This window comes from Pan troglodytes, chromosome 19, assembly GCF_028858775.2.
Source record: "Pan troglodytes isolate AG18354 chromosome 19, NHGRI_mPanTro3-v2.0_pri, whole genome shotgun sequence".
Lineage (NCBI taxonomy): Eukaryota > Metazoa > Chordata > Mammalia > Primates > Hominidae > Pan > Pan troglodytes.
Genome location: NC_072417.2, coordinates 55,053,129 through 55,067,254, shown reverse-complemented (window position 1 = coordinate 55,067,254; position 14,126 = coordinate 55,053,129). Strand labels below are relative to the sequence as shown.

The 14,126-nt window shown below is 48.2% G+C and overlaps 1 protein-coding gene across 11 annotated transcripts in view; it reads right to left on the bottom strand.

The window, feature by feature from the left end:
• The window catches only part of TRIM16 (tripartite motif containing 16), a 55,102-nt gene that overhangs the window by 5,662 nt on the left and 35,314 nt on the right, over positions 1-14,126 (bottom strand). For 10 of the 11 annotated variants that reach the window (XM_063798986.1, XM_063798984.1, XM_024350466.2 and 7 more), the window contains 2 exons: positions 7,855-7,950; positions 2,432-2,665 (listed from right to left, as the gene is read on the bottom strand). In XM_063798986.1, coding sequence (XP_063655056.1) covers positions 2,432-2,632 — 201 coding nt within the window. In that variant the 5' untranslated portion in view covers positions 2,633-2,665; positions 7,855-7,950. Of the gene's footprint in view, positions 1-2,431; positions 2,666-7,854; positions 7,951-9,858; positions 10,015-14,126 lie in introns of those variants that run through there. The other variant, XM_024350475.3, reaches the window with a different exon arrangement.

Sequence of the window (14,126 nt, the reverse complement as noted above, 5' to 3'; positions counted from 1 at the left end):
GATCTCGGCTCACTGCAACCTCTTGCCTGCTAGGTTCAAGCGATTCTCCTGCCTCAGCCTCCCAAGTGGCTGGGACTACAGGTGTGCGCCACCATGCCTGGCGAATTTTTTTTATTTTTAGTAGAGACAGGGTTTCACCATGTTGGTCAGGCTGGTCTAAAACTCCTGACCTCATGATCTGCCGGCCATGGCCTCCCAAAGTGCTGGGATTACAGGTGTGAGCCACCGTGCCCGGCCAGTAAATAAGTTATCATACACTAGAATTTATTTTATATGTGTTAAAGTCTTTTATGTTAAAAATAAACTTACAGGCTGGGTGCAGTGGCTCATGCCTGCAATCCCAGCACTTTGGGGGGCCGAGGTGGGTGGATCACGAGGTCAGGAGTTCAAGACCAGCCTGGCCAAGATGGTGAAACCCCATCTCTACTAAAAATAAAAAAAATTTGGCCAGGCGCGGTGGCTCATGCCTGTAATCCCAGCACTTTGTGGGGCCGAGGTGGGTGGATCACGAGGTCAGGAGATTGAGACCATTCTGGCTAACACGGTGAAACCCCATCTCTACTAAAAATACAAAAAATTAGCCGGGCGCGGTGGCAGGCGCCTGTTGTCCCAGCGACTCGGGAGGCTGAGGCAGGAGAATGGTGTGAACCCAGGAGGTGGAGCTTTCAGTGATCCAAGATCGTGCCATTGCACTCCGGCCTGGGCGAAAAGAGCAAGACTCCGTCTCGAAAAAACAAAAAAAATTGGCCGGGCGCGGTGGCTCATGCCTGTAATCTCAACACTTTGGGAGGCCGAGGCGGGCAGATCACCTAAGGTTGGGAGTTCAAGACCAGCCTGACCAACATGGAGAAACCCCGTCTCTACTAAAAATACAAAAAATTAGCCAGGCATGGTGGCCCATGCTTGTAATCCCAGCTACTCAGGAGGCTGAGGCAGGAGAATCGCTTGAACCCGGGAGGTGGAGCTTGCAGTGAGCAGAGATTGTGCCATTGCACTCCAGCCTGGGCAACAAGAGTGAAACTCAGTCTCAAAAAAAAAAAAAACAAATAAAAATAAAAATTAGCCAGGTGTGGTGGCGGGCGCCTGTAATCCCAGCTACTCGGGAGGCTGAGGCAGAGAATTGCTTGAATCCAGGAGGCGGAGGTTGCAGTGAGCCGAGATCGTGCCACTGCACTCCAGCCTGGGTGACAGAGCAAGACTCCATCTCAAAAAACAACACACACACACAAAAATAAATAAAGTTACAAAATGAGAAAAGAGAAATAATTTATATACTCTTTGGGTAGATCTTAAGGGAAACTTGTGAGGCGGGAAGCCAAATGGTTATTAAATGGTTATTCATATTTTCTTTGTGTTTTGATATTGAAAAGCAAAGAAACTGACAGACGCTTTGTTGGTGTTTTTGTCTGTCTTTCTCTTTTACTCATTCAAAAGTTAACTATGTTGTACTTGTGTAAGGATTATGGATTTTTTTTCTTCTTTTTTTGTACTTTCCAAGTTTTTCACAATAAACATTTGTTTTTTGTAACAGCAGAGAATTTTTTCAAAAATGCAAGCAAGAAAAAATTGTATTTCAGAATATCAGAGCTTGGATGGAGCCTTCTGAATTATTTACTCCAGTGGGCTTGTTGATAAATGAGAAATTTGAGACTCAGGGATGTTAAGAGCTGTTAACAGAGCTGTTTTCTGACAGATTCAGGATGTTGCAGTTTACCCCCAACCTAGTGTTCCTTCCTCGAAAGGTTACATGTTCTTTAGATCTCGTTCCAATGGCTTACGGTTTGATGTCTAATGATACATTGTAATGAAAAGCATTTCCTGGTTCCAACTGCTTACCTTTAATGTCTAATGATACATTGTAATGAAAAGCATTTGCTCTTCTGAGCCCTCCTCAATTACTCCAGCCACAGCCCTCTCTGAAAAGCAGCAGGCTCCAGTCTCATCCCTACCAAGCAAACCTCCATGCAGTGGACTGCTGGAGCGGTTTATAAAACATACTCACTGACTCCATCATTCTCCCATCTGAAACCCTTCCCAGCCATACACCTGCCTGGCCGTGCCAGTCTCATCACTCTGCACCCAGTACCCCAGGCTCCACCCCTGTTAAAGTACCTTGGCTCCCCAAGTCAGCTGTGCTTCCTCAAACCTCTCTGCCTTTGCATATGTTGTTCCCTCTACCTGGAACATACTGCACGTTGAACCTGACTCATCTTCCGGGACCTGCTTCAAGCTTCCCTGCTCTGAGCAGTTCTCCCTCCCTACCCCTCCTATACTCTGCTGAATGAAGAATCTGCTTCTCTCTGTTCCCACTGCTCCCTGTGCACACCATTTAACAAAAAACAGTTCCATTCACAGATGGCCATGGGCCTAGCAAAGAGAGGGTGCTTCATGGGGCAGCTGTGGGATGCCTCTGCCTCTGCAACCCCCATACCTCCAAGAACTGGACAGTGTTGCTGATGGCCGCCATCCTCTCCAGCTCCTGCTTGCTCTTCTCCATCTCGGCACTCCTGTACTCCAGGTGGGCCTTGATACCGTTGGCCTGGCTCAGCGCAGCTTGCTCCTTCTCCTCTAAGAAGAGCATCACATTGGCCTGGGCCTTCCTCACAGCAGCAAGGAGTTCCCCAAACTGCATTTCAGCCACTGCTTTGACCTCTGACACCGACACCTGGCGGGGGGTGGGGGTGGAAGGCAGCCAAACATTTCTTAGTGAGGCATCCAACTTGATAGAAGCTCAACATACAGAAATGTCAGCTTGAGAAACACATATATTAGGGAGCAGTTCCCTATTGTAAAAGGAATCCTTTATTCTCATGTGAATTCCAGGTTCCTGGAAAAAGGATTTACGTATTAACTTGGTCTCCTCATCCATTTGATGAGAGAGTGAATTCCTCTATGACCTCTGAGATCCCTCACAACTCTGACACTCCGGGATTGTTAGTCAAGTTTCCGAAATTGATTTTCCTACCAGAGCAATGCGTGTATTCAGTCTACTTGATAGTCATATTTCAAGAGGTAAAGAATTTGGCTTTTTTTTTTGTATAATCAGCATGAATTAGCTTTCTTAGCATTTCATTATGCCCGGTTAAACTGACCACTGAGTCCATCAGAGCCAAATGCATGTCTAAGATGATACTGGCTCTACCACATACAGAATCCCCATAAAATGTTTAGGGTGCAGATGACCATGGCACCCAAGCAATTCCAGGACAAGCATGTATATGCAGAACAGAATGTGACATTCAAATAAAATATAAAAGAAAACCCATGTGAGAAACATTAAGGGTTTGAATGATGGGGCACATGCATGTGGACTCTTTTGCATGGTAAGCATCCTCTATGAATGCCTTCAATCAATATCATGTTTACAACATCTTTCCAAGTTCTGAAGGTTTCCTCTTCTCTGGTATTCTTAAGAATTGGTGTAGACGGCCGGGTGCGGTGGCTCATGCCTGTAATCTCAGCACTTTGGGAGGCTGAGGTGGGCAGATCATGAGGTCAGGAGATCGAGACCATCCTGGCTAACATGGTGAAACCCTGTCTCTACTAAAAATACAAAAATTAGCTGGGTGTGGTGGCGGGCGCCTGTAGTCCCAGCTACTTGGGAGGCTGAGGCGGGAGAATGGCATGAACCTAGGAAGCGGAGCTTGCAGTGAGCTGAGATTGCGCCACTGCACTCCAGCCCTATCCCATCTGAGACTTTCTGAGCACCCCTCCAGGTGCTGTTTTCTCTTTCTCCTCCCAATGTTAAGGGCCAGCTCTGAACATCAGGGCTCCAAAGTGAGTCAAATAGCAGATATCCTTGGGCAGAGGCTTCAGGGGCACCTCCCATCCCTGGCAAGGAAGGAGAGAGGGAGAGAGGGAGGGAGAATGAGACCCAGATCAAAAAGGGGAGCACAGTAAGGAAAGGACTCAGAAAGGATGGGATTCTGGGCCCAGGCTTAGTGGGAACCTAGAGGTTTGGAGGGAGATGGGAAGAAAAAATGATGACACCAGATAGGTCTTCTGCCTGGCTCAGGCCCTGGCTTAGGCCAGGGCTCAGCAATTCACTCCACGAGAATGGTCTCTGATCAGTCTTCAATCTGGTGGCAAAGGGAAGAATAAGCAGGGGAAAGAAAGCAAGGGGTATCCCTACTGGAGGGGGATGGTGGGAAGACACAGACAATCTCCCTACATTCTCTCTCTCTCTTTTTTTTTTTTTTTTTTTTGAGACAAGGTCTCCTCTGTTGCCAGGTTGGAGTGGCACAGTCTTGGCTCACTGCAGCTTTGACATCCCAGGCTCAAACGATCTTCCACCTCAGCCTCCGAAGTAGCAGAAACCACAGGTGCATGCCTTCATGCCCAACTAATTTTTATATTTTTTGTAGAGATAGGAGCTTACTACGTTGCCCAGGCTGGTCTCAAACTCCTGGCCTCAAGCAATCTGCCGTCCTTGGCCTCCCAAAGTGCTGGGATTACAGGCGTTATTACAGGTGGGATTATGTCCAGCCTACATTCTCATTTTTATGCCAACTTTTCCGTTGCCTGTTGGCTTCCTTGAGGTTAGGTAGCTGGACAGAGCTGGGAGCAAAGAAGCTGTGGTAATAGGATTAAGGAAGAGCGGGGATGGTAGACTTTATCCAAATTCTTCCAGCCCACACCAAGAAAAGCTTTTAGACAGGTGACGGTGTTGAGAAGCCAGGGCAGCAGGAGAGGCGATTTGGGAAACCTGAGGCTATCTGGTTTTGTGGCTCCCTCTGGAGCCCTGTTGTCCAGGGCTGGCCCTCATCCTTGGGAGGAGGAATAGTAGCACCTTAACCAGCTGCTCAGAAAGACTGCAGGTGGGGACAATAGTAGAGAAGGAGGCAGGCAGAGAATGGGCTCTGGACTGTGGATGGGAGGCTCAGAGCACTGTCTGAAATGAAGACCTGAGAACCAGGAAAGCTACCTGGGCCCCACCCAGGCCCCCAAGTGGCAAACCTGCTGCCTGGGGCTCTGCCAGGTATAGGCTCTGCAGCCCTCTGACACTTCACCTCTCTCCCTCTTCCCACTCTCCTGAGAATGAGGACCCTCTGCTGCTAGCCTGGTCACTCTTCCAATTATATAACAATAATCATAAAAACAACCAACATGTAGTAAGTTCTTACTATGTGCCAGGCACTTTTCTCCTAGCAACCCTAAAAGGTAGGTGCTATTAGGGTCTCCATTTCTTAGATAAGGAAACTGAGACAGTGATAAATGGACTGATTTGCCCAAGATCACACAGCCAAGGTTTGAACCAAGACTGTCTGTCTCTGGAGTCCATCCCTTTGACCATCATTCCACACTGCCTCAAAATAGGGCCCAGGGTTGGGGATCCATGTGCCTGCAGTATAGCACTGAGCTGGCACAGCCTGACCTCTCCCTCTGGGCCCTGGCACATTCACTAGGATGAGCTGGGGAGGTACAATGGGAGTTCAGCTGAGCTTTCAGCCCATGGGCTGTGGCTGTGTGGGGGTTGCAGGGAAGGACCTTTAAGTTCAGCCCATTAAACAGAAGCCCTCCCAAGACCAGACGAGAGACAGGGCTTAGCCCCTTGTTCACTGTGGGCACCAGTTAGGGTAACATCCTATGCCCATAATGGACTATAAATACACAGGCTGCTGCTGAGCAGGCGACCAAGAGGGAAAGAGGCCAAGACTCCCAGCAATTCCTGAACCAACTGTTTACAGGTGTTGCCTCCTTGACATTGCAAACACTGTAAATTCTGATATATTAATCATTACTAGATTTAAATCTAAAAGTCAAATTACATTTCCATATGGCAAAGAAGTAATGATGAAGAAATCTACCACAGAAGACAGGAGAGTTTTGCTTATAACCATTTGGGAGCGGGGGCAAATGGTGGTGATGGTGTTTGATCCGGGCTCTGCATTAGCTAACGTGTCCTAGTTCCCCGGCTTACTCACCCTTCATGCCCACTCAGGCTCCAGGTAGCCAGGCTCTAGGAGTCACAGAGGCCACAGAGTGCTCCCTGCCTGCACTGCCCGCTCCCGATGACCTCCAGAAAGCAGGAGCAGGACACAGCATGGGAACCAGCATGAGGGTGTTGTGGGAAAGGAGCAGAATCCTGTCTACAATTATGACCTGTAAGTTCCTCATAGAAGCACGATACCATGAGGCTAAGAGGATGAGACTAAAGACAAACTCAGGATCCAAATCCTCACCCCCGGCCCCAACTGAGGCCATCCTGAGAAAGGATAGTGGAAGGGAGGTGTCAGATGATATTGGTGGATTGAGGTTGACTTCTGCTGTGGCCTGGCCCTCATTCCTAAACCCTCCCATTGAGAAACACTTCTTTCTTGCATGTAAATGTAATGTGCAAAGGGCATTACTTACCACGAAAATGATGACAAGCAGAAATAGTACAGAGAGGAGAGGCCTCAATACATTCAAGGAGCCAGCAGGTAATGGTTTAAAGATTTGAGGGTGGTGTACATGCCTATCAATATACTGAGTCATTCTTAAGTCAAGGGAGCAACAACTCTAGGTTCTCACATTCCATCAATCTAGATGGCCCTAGACAAGTATTGTCATCTCTCCATGTCTTCATGCCCCTTGTGCATGGTAGCTATTGTAATAACTACCTCCCCTGGTCATCATGTACTTATGAGAACTGAGGAGGGATCAAAGTGTCTGAAAATTAAAGAGCTGGGAAACACAAGACCCTCCATGTGGTTCTACAGGTTATCTTGAGCCTGGAAATCCATTATCTCCGAAGGTTTATAAGGCTTTAAAGGGATAATTCTCTTTCTTCCTTTAATAAGATATTGTGGGTAAGAAAGAGGTGTTTCATCCTTCAGTAGCTAGTTGGTTGTAAACACCCAGGAGGTGAAAATTAAGTTGAAATGAATACATGCATTAGGGGTAGATGAATGGATGGATGGATGATGGATGGAATCATTTATTCTCAGGATATAAAGATGACAATGCTGATTCACTTCCCTAGGGTAGGTGTTTTGCATTCTCTCTTTTTTTGAAACAGAGTCTTATTCTGTTACCCAGGCTGGAGTACAATGGTGCAAACTCAGCTCACTGCAGCCTCCACCTCCTGAGTTCAAGCAATTCTCCTGCCTCAGCCTCCTGAGTAACTGGGACTACAGGTGTGCACCACCATGCCTGGCTAATTTTTGTATTTTTTAGTAGAGTCGGGGTTTCACTGTGTTGGCCAGACTGGTCTCGAACTCCTGACCTCAAGTGATCCACCCACTTCAGCCTCTCAAAGTGTTGGGATTACAGGTGTGAGCCACTGTGCCCGGCCTGTTTTGCATTCTCTTCTGAGTGGTGGTTACTGGCTTGCCACTGATGAGAGGCATTTGTAGAACTCCTCAGAATCCACTTGGAGACCATTTACTGCCTACTTAGCCTGGCACACCATGGCCTTCTCAAATACCATCACTAATCCTGAGTTCTCAACTCCTTTTTTCCAGCTGCCAGGTCATAGGGACTGGTGAGACTCACATGCAGAACACCCTCATATAATGGAAGAAGCCAAGATAACGTATAGTTTTTGGACCTCTGACTAAACTCCCAGCCCCACACACACATACACCCTGTCAAGACAGCATAAGCAAATGTAGAAATAAGAATGTTGTTATTACAGGATTAGTCTTGGTTCTAATTTATATTATTAAAAAGCAAATCACTTGCCAGGTTTAAAACTTAAACTAATTTCATAACAAATCCTGACATCAAGGTGAGGCTACCCCACGGTGTAGTCAACTGTACCTACAATTCTCATTTGTGGAGAAACCCCAAGGAACCTACAGGAATGGAGGCTAGGCATGCAGTACCACATCCCACACCCTCACAGGCCTGGCTGACCCAGGCTGGTCTTACCAGAACAGACTTTTGGTTAGCCTGGAGCCTGGAGATGGCATTTTCATTCAACTTGAGTTTCCGCTCCAAGTCTAACTGGGTGCACTGGAGTTCAGCCTAAAAAGTGGAAAGCAGAGAATTAAGGAGGAAGGAGCCCAATGCACACAGAAGGACACGGGCACTCTCCAGCCCTGACATCCCCGCCCTTCTTCCCTGGAAAGAAGTTTAACTTCTGTGGCTGATCTCAGAAACCAGCCGGGAGGCACGACGGGTTGGCGGTGAGCCCGTGCCCTCCTGGGGCTGCAGTCAGCATGAGTCAGCGAAAATACAGTGAGCACAGATGCCGTGCTGCTCACCATTTCAAGCATTTTGTGGATTACCCCACACCATCCTTGCCATACCCATACTAGCTGTAAACCAGAAATAAAATCCTAAGCCCCCCAACAATCTGAATGGATCCCTCCTCTCAGCAAAGGGCATTCCAAAGTTAACCTGAAAAACCAGTTCAGGCCATGATGGGAAGGGAGGTCAGACATGGCTCATTATAACTTCCTCCCTTTTGGAATTACTGATACAGCAGACTCTTTCAGTCTGATTACAAACGTTTACAATCTGTTCTCTCCAAAACCTCCTCCCTGGAGGCTTTACCCACATGATAAAACCTTGGTTTCCACCACCTCTTATCTTAACCCAGACATTCCTAAGTCTTTAGACAATAACTTGACTCTTTCAGCCAACTGCCAATCAGAAAATCTTTGAATCTACCTATGACCTGGAAGCCCTGGTTTCCAGTTGTCCCACCTTTCCAGACCAAACCAAATTACATCTTACATGTATTTGATTGATGTCTCATGTCTCCCTAAAATGTATACTAGGCTGTACCCCAACCACCTTGGGCACAATTTCTCAGGGTCTCCTGAGAGCTGTGTCACAGACCATTGGTCACTCATATTTGGCTCAGGATGAATATCTTCAAATATGTTACAGAGTTTGACTCCTTTTGTCAACATAGGTAAACATGATAATTATTTCAAATGTACAGGTGATAAAATCATGTTTCCAAGTTCCTCAATGGAGTTGAGCCTAGGCTGACCCCACAAGAGCCAAACAGGGAGTGTAGGGTTGAAGCCAGATGGCCAGGTGGGAAGTCTACATTTTTTTTACTTAGCAGTTGAGACTTTGGCCAAATTTACTTATGAATAGGAAAAACAAACTTTCTTTGTCTTATAGTCACACAACACAGAACACTTTCATAACTGAAACGTGTGGGTTTTTTTCCACATGAAGCCATTCTCCAACATCAGCTGGGTGTCCTAAGATGTAATTCAATTCTGACCCTCCCTACTTGGAGATGGAAGAGATGCCCAGGGCAAGGGATGTGGGAGGGAAGTGACACCTCCGTGCCCTCTCCAGTGCAGGGTGCACACCCTCCACGGACTTCCACCCCTTCAGCAATCCAGAAGCTCCCGGAAGCCCAGCCTTTTGGGTTTGTGTCTTTATTTTGAGATGGAGTCTCGCTCTGTCTCCCAGGCTGGAGTGCAGTGGCGCGATCTCGACTCACTGCAACCTCTGTCTCCTGGGTTCAAGCAATTCTCCTGCTTCAGCCTCCCGAGGAGCTGGGACTACAGGTATGTGCCACCACACCTGGCTAATTTTTTTGTATTTTTAGTAGAGACAGGGTTTTACCATGTTGGTCAGGCTGGTCTTGAACTCCTGACCTCAAATGATCTGCCTCCACCTTGGCCTCCCAAAATGCTGGGATTATAGGTGTGAACCACCGCGCCTGATGCCTTTTGGGTTTATATGGAGGCTTCATGATGTAGGCATGATTGATTACATCACTGGCCATTGGTGATCCTCTCAACCTTCAGCCTCACTTCCCTCCCTGGAGGAGATCAGGGAGATGGGGCTGAAAGTCAAACCCTTTAATCATAGGGTTGGCTCCTTTGGCAACTAGCCCCCATCCTGAGGCTCTCGGGAGCCCCCTCAGCCACACAGTCATCTCACTGGCATTCAGACACTTACCACTTCAGAGAGTCTGGGGGTTCTAAGAGCTGTTGGGTGCCAGGAAATGGGGGCAGAGACCAAACCTAAGTTTTTGTTGTTGTTGTTGTTGTTCTTTGTTTGTTTTTTGAGATGGAGTCTCACACTGTCGTCCAGGCTGGAGTGCAATGGTGCAATCTTGGCTCACTACAACCTCCACCTCCCGGGTTCACGCGATTCTCCTGCCTCAGCCTCCTGAGTAGCTGGGATTACAGATACACACCGCCACACCCGGTTAATTTTTGTATTTTTAGTAGAGACAGGGTTTCACTATGTTGGCCAGACTGGTCTCAAACTCCTGACCTTGTGATCCGCCTGCCTTGGCCTCCCAAACTGTTGGGATTACAGGCGTGAGCCACCGTGCCTGGCCTGTTTCTTATTTCACAACTTAATATCTCTAAACTTCCATTTCTTCACCTGTGAGATGGGGCTCAGTAAAGTGTTTGCTTCATAGGATTAGGAAAGAATGGACTAATGAGATAACGTATGTCAATAAGAACTTTGTATAGTACCAGGGACATTATTAATGAGCTCCATAAATGTCAGTGGGTGCCAGCATCGTCATCATCATCATTATTACTCCTGCTACCATGGCTGCTTTCCATTCATGTTCTGTATTCGAAGGCAGAGCCAGCCCTCCCAGCCCAGGCAAGTGCCTGCCCAAAAACCTCAGGTTTGCCTGCTTTGGCCCCAGCTTCAATCTTGCCTCCTGGGATGCACTAAACACCTTCCGCCAAGAGGTGTGCCAAGGCGCACTTAAGCCTTTGCAAACCTCAAAGACCCTGTCACTTTCCTACTTCCACAAGGGCAATATACAAAAAGAAAAAGAAAAAAAAAAAGAATCGCTTTCACTGCTTTTAATAGCTTCTGTCTGCATTTAAAGCTGCAAGTCATTATGCCCTAATAGAACTCAGAGAGCATAAACTGTCTCTCCATTCTCCACTGAAGACTGGGGGAATTCCAGGCCCCCTGGGGAGGGAAGCAGCTGCAGGCAGAGGACTCGCCTCTCCAGGACGCTGCAGAAGGCAGGAAATGTTTGCTCAGGCTCCAGGTCACTGAGAGTGGAGCTGAGGGGGCCCCAGTGACCTCTCACCCTTGATACCTGAGACGTGATGCCTGGGAGTGGGGAGTGGGGGTGGGTCTGGCCTATTTGGGGGCAATCCTGGAATCTTGAACTATGAAAAAGGCTTACACAGTGACCCATTCCAGGGGAGAGAAAAGGAACATGAGCTGCTTGTTTAAAGGTGGTGGAAGACACGGCAGAACACACCCTAGCAACAGGCTCCTACAACACGGCATCTAAACAGCAGGGACAGAAGAATGTGTTGAAGCAGTCGGCAGCAGCGGGGCCATAGGGAGGTACCCAGGGAGCATCGAGAGTGAGGGGCTTCTCTCTGCTATTTGCAGACTACCATAAAAGGAGAGAAAAGGACTCCTTAAGTACATAATCGGGGACTTTCCTGACTGAGTCACCCCAAGAAAAGGCACTTCCAGTTACCTCAAAAGGTGGAGCCACTTTGAAAGACTTGTTTCTCCAGTTATTCCTGTTCCTTGAAAATGATGGGGTGCCTCAGACACTGGCTTCAGGGTTTCCCAAGAGGTCAGCCACACACACATCTCAGGTCAGGGTGGGCCCTGCCCAGAAGCGGGACTGTGGTGCCCATGAGCACAGAAAGTTCTGGAAGGCAGGGCACACAGAGCTCTGCCTGCTTCAGCAAGACAATGACAGATGTGTCAAAGGCACACTATTTGGAGTCCGAAATATTTTGGGACCTGCCACTTGCTGGCCATATAGGCTTTGTCAAGTCATTCAAGCCATTTAGCTTCTCATCTGGTGCAAGACTACCTAAATATGCTAACAGAAGGGTTCCTTCTGCTACAGGGCAAAGGTGGCACACAAAGAGTGGCAGCCAGGTCATGTTAGAGATGAAAAATAGGAAGAACAGGGAGAGTGGGAAGAGAGAAGAAAATCCCAGACTGTGCCAGTTCCTTTGTATTCCAAGCACACAGGGTTAGCCTTTCTAGAGAAGGAAGAACTAGAGTCCACCTGGACGCTGACTGCATGCCTCGGTCAGCTGCTCAGAATTCACCATAGTACATATGGCCAGCTCAGTCACATAGGACACACACTGCCCCCTCTCAAAATACTTACAGCCTGGGAGAATAAGAAAAACAAGTTACGTAATACTGAGTCCTGGGCATTCCCCAAAATGGCTGAAATAAATTCTTTTTTTTTTTTTTGAGATGGAGTCTTGCTCTGTCACCCAGGCTAGAGTGCAATGGCACGATCTCGGTTCACTGCAACTTCCACCTCCCAGGTTCAAGCGATTCTCCTGCCTCAGCCTCCTGAGTAGTTGGGATTATAGGCGCCTGCCACCGTGCCAGGCTAATTTTTGTATTTTTTTTTTTTTAGTAGAGACAAGGTTTCAGCATGGGTCAGGCTGGTCTCAAACTCCTGACCTCAGGTGATCCACCCACCTCGGCCTGCCAAAGTGCTGGGATTACAGGCGTGAGCCACCGCGCCCGGCCCAAGTAATTCCTTTCCCAAGTGGCCACATACACCTATCATCCACCTTTCGGCTGCCAGCAAACAGGCTGTGAGTGATGCCAGTTAACCGCTCCCCAGATGAGCGTGGATACTTTTGGCTCTAGATACTTGGCTCTTGCTCACCATGGAGACTGTGTCTGCAGCCAGCATCCAGTCCTGAACTTTCTGGGACTGATGCTGAGGTTCAGCATCGTGGCCTGGCATTAATGTTCTCCAAAGATCTAGGACAAGGCTCAGCTCAGGTCTTCCTGCCTTAGGAACCTGCACTGATCTCGCTCCCAGGGTTGGTTCCAAAAGTGCAGTAATTGCACCGTGCCAGCCTCTTGGCACTCTGTGGAGTTAGGGTATGTGCCTTGGCTTCCTGATTAGAGTCCAAGCTCCTGGAGGCTAGACAGTGCAGCCTAGCACTTAGCGATAGGAAGCACTCAGTAACATTTGATATGCCTGAGGAACACGAAAGAACCATACCTGCTTCATGGGTCAGAACAAACAGGAAAGGCAGTCATAGAAGGAGTCCAGATTTCATACACACACACACACACACACACACACACACACACACACACACACGGTCTCATTTCTACATACCAAGCCTGAGATTCAGAGAAGGTGAGAAGACTTGGCAGCCAGCAGGCAAGATCAGCTGCTCTTAAAACCAAAGGGGGCCGGGCGTGGTGGCTCACGCCTGTAATCCCAGCACTTTGGGAGGCCGAGGCAGGGGGATCACCAGGTCAGGAGATCGAGACCATCCTGGCTAACACGGTGAAACCCCATCTCTATTAAATATACAAAAAAATTAGCCGGGCATGGTGGTGAGCACCTGTAGTCCCAGCTACTCGGGAGGCTGAGGCAGGAGAATGGCGTGAACCCAGGAGGCGGAGCTTGCAGTGAACCGAGATTGCACCACTGCACTCCAGCCTGGGTGACAGAGCGAGACTCCGTCTCAAAAAAACAAACAAACAAACAAAAAAACAACAAAAAAACACAAAGGGGCCTGGAAATGCTGGTCTGGGGTAAAGGGAAGTGCTGAGGTCCCCACGAAAAATAGCTGGGCTCTGGAAGCTCAGCAGGAGAGAAAAGATAATCAAAGAACACCCACCTCTCAAAGCACACAGTGTCTGCCCACCGATATGGCTAGAAACCATAGGAGCTTCAAAAAGGGTTCACTTGGTTAACTGAGAAATTAGTCATTCTGTGGATCCTAAGCAGGATCTCAGCCACTTTGTGTCTTCATGGCTGACCCTGCTGTTTGCAGTTTCCTATACACAGCATGCCTGCCCGAGTAATTAGCCCTTCGCATGACCCAAAGTGACCTTCAGCGAGTAACTCTAGCAGGCCTGGGCTAGCTGAAGGGACTACTGGGCTTCCGGAGCCTTAGTTATGTCTGATGACTTTCAAAATCATCCTGGTGGAGGCTTTAGCCTCGTCAAGGTACTGTGTCTTCTAGGCTGGTCTCCTGGGCTCCTTGCAAGAAACCTTTTGGCTTCTAAGATTTGGACAAGCCACCTAGAGTGTGGCTACACTTACAGAGTAAACTTGCTCTCCGAGCTGAAAACAAGGACACAGGACAAGGACACAGAAAGGACAAGAGCTCTTTTAAGCAGACCAGAAAGCAGAGGGGTCTGGGGAATGGGGTTTTAGCACTGTACCTAAAGCCATGTTGCTTTTCAGCCCCAAACTGCCCTCAAGCCCATTCCTCAGT